This window comes from Sphaeroforma arctica (genome assembly GCF_001186125.1).
Source record: "Sphaeroforma arctica JP610 unplaced genomic scaffold supercont1.784, whole genome shotgun sequence".
Classification (NCBI taxonomy): domain Eukaryota; class Ichthyosporea; order Ichthyophonida; genus Sphaeroforma; species Sphaeroforma arctica.
In genome coordinates, this window is record NW_014039774.1 from 20,280 (window position 1) to 31,363 (window position 11,084).

General features: G+C 41.1%; 2 protein-coding genes across 4 annotated transcripts in view; one reads left to right on the forward strand and one right to left on the reverse strand.

The window, feature by feature from the left end:
- SARC_08577 overlaps nt 1-5,520 on the forward strand; it is a 6,722-nt gene extending 1,202 nt beyond the window's left edge. The window contains exons 2-9 of one of the 2 annotated variants that reach the window (XM_014297446.1): nt 225-386; nt 1,035-1,129; nt 2,077-2,205; nt 2,361-2,549; nt 3,123-3,276; nt 3,973-4,067; nt 4,244-4,591; nt 5,062-5,520. In XM_014297446.1, coding sequence (XP_014152921.1) covers nt 239-386; nt 1,035-1,129; nt 2,077-2,205; nt 2,361-2,549; nt 3,123-3,276; nt 3,973-4,067; nt 4,244-4,591; nt 5,062-5,385 — 1,482 coding nt within the window. In that variant the 5' untranslated portion in view covers nt 225-238 and the 3' untranslated portion in view covers nt 5,386-5,520. The remainder of the gene's footprint in view (nt 1-224; nt 387-1,034; nt 1,130-2,076; nt 2,206-2,360; nt 2,550-3,122; nt 3,277-3,972; nt 4,068-4,243; nt 4,592-5,061) is intronic. The other variant, XM_014297445.1, reaches the window with a different exon arrangement.
- A 402-nt stretch (nt 5,521-5,922) lies between these two features.
- SARC_08578 lies at nt 5,923-9,427 on the reverse strand (the record flags this gene model as incomplete). Of its 2 annotated transcripts, none has more annotated exons than XM_014297447.1 (6): nt 5,923-6,566; nt 7,293-7,390; nt 7,701-7,821; nt 8,109-8,234; nt 8,595-8,722; nt 8,971-9,427. In XM_014297447.1, 6 exons carry the CDS (start codon nt 9,425-9,427, stop codon nt 5,943-5,945), a joined length of 1,554 nt encoding a protein of 517 aa, XP_014152922.1. In that variant the 3' UTR covers nt 5,923-5,942. The 2 variants fall into 2 exon arrangements, with proteins under 2 accessions (XP_014152922.1, XP_014152923.1); XM_014297448.1 differs by having other exon boundaries at nt 7,701-7,845.
- Nucleotides 9,428-11,084: the final 1,657 nt, after the last annotated feature.

Sequence of the window (11,084 nt, forward strand, 5' to 3'; positions counted from 1 at the left end):
TATATATATAACGTACAATACGTACACTACACAACACACACACACACACACACTTATATATATATATATATATATAATCGCATACACACACTCACACACACAGGCAGTCAGTATACGCCAGTGTGCAAGCACACCCACTTCCGCATCCGAACCCTCGTATCCCCAGGAATGCATACAATCATGCCTGAATACCAATCGTTGCTTTCCAATCCACATATCTCCAGGAACATATACAATCATGCTGAGCGCAACTTCAGCATTGCGCAGTGCATGCGCACTTGCAGCCCGATCGAGGTTTCACGTAGCAGCCGGTGCTGCTACAAGCACAAGAGCGGCAACCCTGTTTAGACAATGGAGGGGGTACCGTTCAACGTCTGTGCTATTAGGTACGTTGTTGTAAATGTGGTTGTATGTATGTGCAGCCCTTCCTTCTTCCTATTATTCTATGTATAGTTATAATGTATATCTTAGGTACGTAACTCTGTTTGCAAAGGCTTATCTAGAAAATTACATGTCTCGTGAGTCTCTAGGGTCATGTTTATACACATCCCATCCCATCTTTATAGATATTATTATGGCGAGGTAGTAAAGTTCTCGGAATAGACTGGACCAATAGCTGAGTACATTCAAATATGTTCCTTTGTTAACGCTAACGTTCAATCCAGATCGTTCTGTCTCGTCATACACTATATATTGTGTTTGCATTGTATTTGTATTGCGTTCATATATCACGTTTTGTATTGTACTTAACTGTGTATCTGCAATGTAATTATTTCTCGGTTGATATTGTATTCCCATTCATTGCATCTGTGTCGCTTTATGTTCTATTATGACTTGATTTATATTGAGTTACTTTGTATGTACAATGTTACTGTCGACTTATATTTTATTTGCATTGTATATACATTGCATTTATGTCTCGATTTATATTGTATTTGTATTGTATTTATAATAGATTTGTATTGTATTTCTATTTTAGATTTACATTGTATTTCTATTGTTTTTATATATCTCAATTTGTATTGTATCTACAGATTATCCCACACACACCAAGATCACAATGCCCGCGCTATCGCCCACGATGGAACAAGGGAACCTAGCCAGCTGGAGTGTGGAGGTCGGCGGAGAGGTGTGTGTCTTATTCCATCACGAGTATTATTCTGTCACAAGGCTTGTTTCGTCACACATTTGTACGTGTGGATAGGTCTATGTGTGTGAGTGTGTACTGAATGCTTTTCGTTAGCTAGAATGTGGAGATCGGTGGTGAAGCGTGTGTCCTGTCCGTTCCTCACGGGTCTTGCATGGTTCGTGCGTACGTCTCTGCTGGGTTGTCTTGTCTCCGCCATACGTCTTTCTTATCCCACATTGCTTTCATTCGGTTAGCGGTTGTATATAGTCTGCGCGTACGTGCGTGTGTGCGTGCTCGTACGCATGTATTTGAGCAGGTATACATGCCGCGTGTACGCATCTGAATACAGTATATACGGATTCATACTGTGCACGTGTGCGATATACGTTTTGTTATTCTCGGACATTAAGCCCACGATGCTTGGCTTCTATTCAACGGCTGATGTGCTTGCAAGCATCAGTAATAACGTATATTTGTAGTCAGTTCTGGGTATGTAGGTATATATATCGAAGCGTATGCGTTTATGAAAGTATGCGTGTATATACATGCCAGTATATACAGTGTACAAGTATCGGCTATACCATACCTTAAGAGTTATATAGTTTAAGTATCATACTCATCACGCGTACCTCTAACGTACCGCGGGAGTGCTCGTTGTCGAGGCAGAGAGAGTAGCCCGTATGCGGGAGTGGTTTGAGTTACACACACAATTTTGTATGTGCACGTGGACTTGCATATGTGTACATGAACAGAATGTGTAGTATACCTTGTATGTATGTAAATGTCGTATATTTTGTCTCGCCCAGAGGAAGCAATTTTCCGGAGTGTACATACGTACATGCGCATGTAGATATGAACTCACACACACATATATATAGATATGTCTAAAGCTTATTCAGTGTCTCGTTTCGAAGATTTGAATACCTTGTACTCCTCCCCTTTACCAGATCGCCGCAGGTGATGTTCTTGCAGAAATTGAAACAGACAAAGCAACTATGGAATTCGAATGCAACGAAGACGGTTATCTTGCGAAAACCTTCATTAATGCTGGGGAAAAGGACGTTCCCGTAGGAAAGGTACGTACAAATGGTTTTATAGTATGTGTCTCCTTCGTCGTGATACACTCACAAACACTCGCACATGTATACATATATAGGTATAGTAAAAATGTGATGAAATATACCCGTGGACAGCACGTGTTAATATCTACTATCCCCATGAACCACCGCAGTTGATTGCCATCCTTGTACCCGAGGAGGGTGATGTGGCTGCGTTCGCTGACTACGAAGACGATGGCTCTGGTGCAGAAGCTGCTGGTGGTGCCGCTAAGACTGAGGAGGCCGAACTACCGAAGACCGAGAAGAAGCCCCCACCCCCTGCACCCGCCGCACCCACTGTTCCCGCTAAAGACCCTCAACCAGTAAGTATATATATCTTTAAATCTCTATATTTATCTATCTATCTACCTTCGTACCTATCTACCTACCTACCTCGCTAAGATTTGTCTTTGTATATTTGCATAAATATATGCATGCGTATACATATACATAGGCTTAGAAAAAACATAGACAGACACAGTCACGACATGTACCTATTCATATGTATATTTATACATACCTATACATGTACAGACATGCATATACAAATAAATACATATAATTTTACAATTACATATACATACATATACATATACGTTCATTCTATAATAAACATACAAATACATATGCATACATCATAATAGACATACATACATGTATGTATATTTGTGTAATACACACACACACACACATATATATATATATACCTATATATATAGATACAGGTACAGATTCAAGATATATATGTAGATGCATACGTACGTAAATATATGCACAAATACATAGATAATACATTTATGCATGCATACAAGCATACATATATACACATGCATCAATTAAGAATTGACACAAGTCTCGTTCATTCCGTTTTCTAATTCCTAATTTCTTTCTTGCAGCAGTCTGCTACTTCATCGGGATCCAATTCTGGTCTGGGCTCTCCTTTGGCCAAGCACCTGGCACGGCAACTAGGATTCGATCTGTCAGAAGTGTCTGGTTCAGGACCCAATGGACGTGTTGTGGAATCGGATGTATACTCCTTCACCAAGCAAAGTATGTCTATTTTTTAGAACAATTTTTCTAACATACACACGTCACAGAGCAGTAACCAGCAGCACCCGCGAGTTACTGCCTATATATATATATATAGATTTAAATGTTAATGTAGATGTAGACAGGCACATACTACGTATAAAAACGTGTAACTTTCTATATACTGTACTTTTCTATATTGTCTCTATATTATCATAGTATTGGCGCCCTAATCAAGCAGTAACGAGACTCGCGAAATGACGCGGAAACTACGCACACGCATGAGCCCATATACGCACCAGTCACGAATACTGCACACGTGCGTATATATATATATATATGTCTGATGCATACACGCACACACACATGTATATAACCGTGGGCATAGCCTATCTTTACTGACATGCACCTGCCGAGTACGTCCATGTACGTTCTCACACAAGCTATAAATAACGTACGTTTACACGTTCATATGCATACTATCACACCCATGATGTAAATCACTACAATAAATAGATATGCACACTCTCACATGCAGTCTCAAACACATACATGCCCTCACACACGCGAATGCACACGCAAATACGCACTGTTTTAAACACGCACACAATCACATACCAACTCACACTCTTACACACACTCTCTCTCTCACATACCAACTCACACTCTTACACACATACCAACTCACACTCTTACACACACACTCACTCACTGCAGAGATGGTATCTGGCGGCAGTGGAAGCACCAGTGGCAGTAGCAGTGGAAGCAGTTCAACATCTCCTCTCGACGGGCCATCCATGAATGACGAACAGGTGAGCGAACGCATTCAGTCCACGTTCACTTGTGTGTGTAGGTGTCTGTGTGTACATATGTTGGCGTGTACGTATATATATGTATATACTACGATGTTCTGAATTCTGAATGCATTCACCCACACACTCCTATGTAACCTCATACACTCACGTTTGTCTATCCGTACGTATTGTAGGTAAGTGGCATGCGAAAGATCATTGCCGGCCGCCTGTTGGAGAGCAAGACCACCATCCCCCACTACTATCTCACCTCCGAAATCAACCTCGGCGAAGTCACCAAGCTGCGTACTGCCATCAATGCCGGGGCCAAGGGAGAGTTCAAGATCTCTGTCAACGACTTTGTAGTCAAAGCAAGTGCTCTGGCGTGTCTGCAAGTGCCTGAGGTGAACTCGAGCTGGCAGGGAGACTATATCAGACAATACAACACCGTGGATGTCAGCGTTGCGGTGGCGACTGGGTCTGGTCTGATCACACCTATTGTCAAGAACTGCCACGCCAAGGGATTGAAGAGCATCAGCGGACAGGTATGTAGTTATGATAGTACAAGACACATACACGCACACGCACGCACACACACACACACACAAACAGACATATATATATATATATATATATATACACGAATACATACACAAATACATATACATATATCCCGTGGAAACTCGTCGCACGAGGGCAAGCGTCTATCGCATCATTGCTTCGCGTTTAGAATTACATTACGCATACCGACACAGTTAGATACGCCTACAGATTCACATACACACGTATGTAAATCATATATGTGCATAACATCGTAATTATGCACCTATCACTTAGATTCTCATTCTCGCATACCAATCTGTAAAAATACACTTTTCTAAATTCGCATAGGATCTCCAATATGCACAGACTCCTAAAATTGCGTACGATATCATCGATCCATATATTCCACCCATCAAACCCTACACCCCAAACCCTTGTATCTCATTTTTCATCCTCACCCCCGGCCCTCCAGGTCAAGGAGCTTGCCGGTCGTGCGCGCGAGGGCAAACTACAACCCCATGAGTATCAGGGGGGTACATTCACCGTGTCTAATCTGGGCATGTACGACAGTGTACGGGACTTCTGTGCCATTATCAACCCCCCTCAGGCTTGTATCCTGGCCGTGGGTGGCTCGAGTCAGAAGGTGATTGCCACTAAGGAGGGTCTACCCGAGGTAGGCACCATGATGAACGTCACACTGTCGTGCGATCACCGTGTGGTGGATGGCGCTGTGGGTGCGCAATGGCTTAAGGCGTTTAAGGAGATGATGGAGGACCCAACCAAAATGCTGTTGTAACTAACTTAACTTACTTGTTACTTGTGCGGCGGATGTAACGCTTGACGCCTGGGCGTGTGGGGCAGGGTAGAGGAGAGGAGGGAATTATAACTAAACACGGGGAGATACCACCTATGTGAATAATAATAAATGGGATACTTTTTTGTTCGAGTATTACGCCAATTCATTAATGTTGTGGTCATTGGTTGGTATATATATGTACGATCGTGTGGTGCGATTGCCCGTGACGAGCGTCTCCTGCTTCAGCTCCTCCTGTTTGTGCACACCCTTGGCTGTCTTCTTACCAACACTTGTATATATACATATATCTCATTTGTTTATGCACACCCTTGGTCGTCTTCTTATTAACACTTTTGTAAATATATATATATATGTATATTTCTCTACTTGTTTATGCACACCCTTGGTCGTCTTCTTACTAACACTTTTGTATATATATATTTCTCACTTTGCATGTTGAATCACACAAGTAGCACTTTAAGAACAAATAGATATTCTCTCAATCCAATCCAAAAACTTATGTCTTGTTTATTATTTGCCAATATAACCGTCTTAACCTAACTGAGATCCACTACATTGACCTTGCCCTTGACCAGCTTTTCCTGTCTGAGTTCCTCCTGCTTGTACACACCCTTGGTCGTCTTCTTGTTGGCTCTTCGCGCGTGTCGTTCCTGTTTAACCGCGGCCTTTCTCGCCTTTTTCTCGGCCTTACTCTCGGTCTTGTCTCGCTTTTGGCCCTTATTCAGAGGCTCTTCGTCCTCTCCGCTCTCATTACCGGAATCACTCGCAGCATCCTCATCCGGGGAGTCTCCTACATCCTTATTCCCTTTCACCTTCACATCCACCTCTACAATCACGTTACCTACACCCTTCCCACTACCTTTACCCGTCTCAATCTCAACACTCTCACCCTCCGCCACCGGTACCGAACTTTCCCCCAAGACCTCTTTCTCCCCATCTCCCTCGGCCCCCTTACGCCTTCGTGAGCGGGTGTGTGACTCTTTGATCAGTGTGGGGTGGTTGTAGATGTTCGAGTACGTGCTGACTATCGTCTCGCAATCCCATGCGTTGTTCTCGCGTATGCGCTTCTCCTCTAGTTCGTCCATGAGCCGTTCTTTGATCCACTCGTCTTTCTTCTCGTTGTGCAGGCGTTGTCGGGTGCGTTCGTCATCCGATAGTACCTGCGGGTAAGAAGACAAAGGCCGATACAGGTGAATAGAGTGTATAGATAGGATATAGTTGTGCATACAGTGATGGTATAGGAATAGTTAATGGTATAGGTATAGATATATAGTGATGATACAGGTGTAGTTATAGAGATATAGTGATGGTACAGGTATAATTATAGATGTAGTGATGATATAGGTATAGTGATAGATGTAGTGATGATACAGGTATAGTTATGGATATAGTGATGATATAGTTATAGTTATAGATGTAGTGATGACACAGATATAGTTATGGATATAGTGATGATATAGGTATATTTATAGATGTAGTGATAACACAGGTATAGTTATTATGCTTTCTTCACGACATCTGCATATATAGAAATAAGCGCGCGTGCATAGCAATATGAGAATGAATGCAAGTATGTACCACGCGACACATGCACGTATATATGTACAAAATTCATCTTATTCTCGTATACATGCACATTCACAAAGACACAATAATAAAACATGTATGCATATCGATGTAATTGAAAACACAATACTGATATACATAGATAGATATGCATCATACCGCTTCAACGGTGCCCGTATTATCCACATATGCCTATCTATACATATACATGAACATAATAACATATCATGTGTTGGATATGTGCCACCGCTATATATATATATATATATATATATATATAATTAACATATACTACTGTTGAATATAGATTTAAATCATACCTCTTCAACAGCGCCCGCTATACTCCTCTGAACGGCGTCGCTATTGATGACGTCTTTATCGGGATGAAGGAAACCTTCAGGACCGCCCACACGCTTGCCTAAATTAGAAGCCGGTGTAATGAACAACGAGTGAATTAGAATGGATGGGGATTAGGGGTTTGAATAAAACAAGACAAGACGAAACGAAAGCTAAATTGCAAGATAATACACAACAAGTCGGCTAGATTGGATGATTTTGATACTAATAGAGGATGAATGAACTAAATGGGAAAGAAAACAAACAAGAAGTACGTAGATGCACGTATACATACATACATATATGTATACAAACGTACATACATACATACGTGCATACATACAAACATACATACATACATACCTACATACATACATATGCACTACACCTACCGATTTCTTTTGTCGCCATAAACTCGTCTAGCAGGTCGTTAAAGTCATCTAGTTCTTTGCGGCCCTCAGTGGTTTCTTCGTCCAGCTCACCCATGTCCTCCTCATCGTACTGGGCGTAGATCTGTGATATAAATAGAACACAGGCCTATCAGGGGGGGTAGTACTATCACAAAGAGTATCGGAAGTCAAAGGATAAGCCTTCTACATACATAGACAGGTTGAGTCGTACTTGCATTCGACCCAGGAACAGCGCATAACAACACGATACATATAATGTGTAAAATAGAACAGATGTTGTATAGTACATGATACACCTCTTACGTGTGAAATAGTACAGTTGTTGTAGAGTACATGATACATCTCTTACGTGTGAAATAGAACACAACACGACTGAACACACTGACATACCGATTCAAACTGATCGTCTAGCAACTGCAGCTTGTCGTTTCGGTGCATGACGGAAGACGTCATGGAGTACTCAGTAAAACGGGAGGTGGTGGATTGCACTTCTTCGTCCGCAAAGTCTTCGAAATCCTGAAATTTGGATCAAAATGGGAACAAAGAAGAATTGAGAACTAGCCATTGGTAGCGAAAAAATTGATTGGAAAGCCTGAGATGATATGAAATAGAGAATAAGGATGAACTAGGAGATAGGAAAACGAAAATCAGGAAATAGCAAGATAATGATAACAAATATAAACAATGACTTACGGTTAATTGCTCCATTATTGAATACAACCACGATAAAACCTACATACCTACTTGTCAGAGGTCTGTTAGGACAGATATACAGACAGATATACAGGCACACAGGCACAGAGACATAGACACACACACACACACATATATATATATATATGAATCAAAATCGTGAGACAATCACATTCTACTCACATCATCGCTTCTCCCGCCTCGCACGCTTCCGCTGCTGTAACTACCACCACTGAGCGATCCCGCGGCTGCGCTCGTGTTGTTCTTGTTCTTCATAAAGTGCCACGTGGTATCATCCGCATGGTGTGCATCTGTGGGAACAATGCGGGTGACGGAATAAGCAATAGCAAAACCGAGTAGGACATATGGAATACAGATGTGATTTGCACTTTAGTTCAACATGAACTTCATATATATCTATACTTCGCTGCGGAAAGTGTTTAAGAGAAGTAGTAAATTCACAATGAACATCTGGTTCTGCTCTACGCACACACACACACAAATAAACATATATATATATATATATATATGTACGCCATACATAGTACCCAATACATACCATCGTCATGGCCCTCATCCACAATACCCTCTCCATCACCTTCGCCTAGCTCAATAAAGTCATCTCCCATAGCCCACTCGTCGTCGTGTTCTGCATCGCTATCCAACTGCGCCAGCATCTCAAAGTCCACATCCACGTTCAACCCCGTTCTCGGCGCCGCCAAATTCAGCATACCTACCTCGTTCTGCGTTTCCGACGCAAACACATCCGCGGGCAGGTCGATAATCGGGGCGGTTGGGTCTGGAATGTGCACCCCTTTTCGTTTTGGCGCCGCTATGAGCACGCCTTCCGGGTCTTCGCCTACGGTTTTCAAGTGCTTGAGATAGTCGTAGTTGTCGTCGTAGTAGATGCCCTGTTCGGCCTGCTTGGACTTGCGGGCATTTTCTGCGCACCGATAATTTGGTCGTAGGATTAGGATTGAGCGATAGTTTGGTTGTGGGATTAGGGTTGAGGACATATTGGAGTTGTGTGTGTGTGGGTATTTATAGGGTTCGAATTCAGAACAGTAGTAGAGTGGTGTACATATTCTGTAGTTATAGGATTAGGATTGAGGACAGTATTGGAGTTGTGTGCGTGTGGGTATTCTGTAGTTATAGGGTTAGAATTCAGGACAGTAGTAGAGTGGTGTACATATTCTGTGGTAATAGAATTAGGATTTATCTGTAGTTATAGGGTTAGAATTCAGGACAGTAGTAGAGTGGTGTGTATATTCTGTAGTTATAGAATTAGGATTTAGGACAGTATTGGAGTTGTGTGTGTGTGTATTCTGTAGTTATAGGGTTAGAATTCAGGACAGTAGTAGAGTGGTGTACGTATTCAGTAAATATAAAATTAGGATTTAGGACAGTACGAATGTTGTATGCGTGTATTCCGGACATCAGGAGAATAGGTTGGACGGTAGAGATTGCACAGCATACGATTGTTCAAAAGATATAACTTAACATGGCGACCAGAACAAATGAGATTGTTTCTGTCACAGAATGTGCCCTGAATTGTCTGAATACACGTATGAGTCTTCAAATTCTCGTTCAAATTGCGTTTTAAAGTCTGAAGCGATTGGTTTTTGGCAATGAATAGCCACGTCTGCATATAACTGTATATAACGGCATTTAAAGAATACCGATGCTTGATTCGGCCATACGTTAAGTGTATGACCAAATTAACCGCGAGATTCGACATAAATAGTTCATTTTGGCAAAATTCCAAAATTTAAGACAGATATGGTATCATACTCGCCAGGTATGGCAAACTCGTCTGCCCAAATATCTACCAGCATATCGAAATAACAACAGCAGTAGTATGTCGAATGTGTACGAGATAATATATCGAAGCCATGGGTGGCTGTTCTATACGCGCAAGCACCATTGTGCACATAGTACCATCTCCATGCTGAAAGTATTACAACACGGTAGTTGTCTGATGGATATAAGAAGATATTGTATTCCTTTCACGTATATAAGGTGAACGCATGTAAACACACACACACACACACACACACACATATATATATATATATATATATATGTATATGTATATATATGTTCTGTAAACGTGCATACGGATATCTACGCAATATTCACAGTATCTATACGAACATGCAGCATAATGCAAGGCTGTAGGTTTATGGTCGCTATTCTAGTATAATATTGAGCAGTTGTAAAAATGTATTGTCACTTGTTCCTGACTACAGATGTGCATGCTTATGCATAAATCATATATATATATATAAATATACGCATACACACACGCACATACATTCATACATACATACACACACACACACACACATATATATATATATATATACAAATACATACAATCATACATATATACGTACGTGCGTACAAAGGTACATACATACATATATACACACTTAGAGAGACACACACAGAGACACACACATACACAGACACACATACACACACGTTACACACCCACATACAAACAAACACCCACACACCCACACACTAACGAACTCGCACACACAAACATACGCACACATACACACACAGGCATATATATATATATATATATATATATATATATATATATATATATATATATATATATATATATATATACTATACTATATATATATACTACTATACTACTAC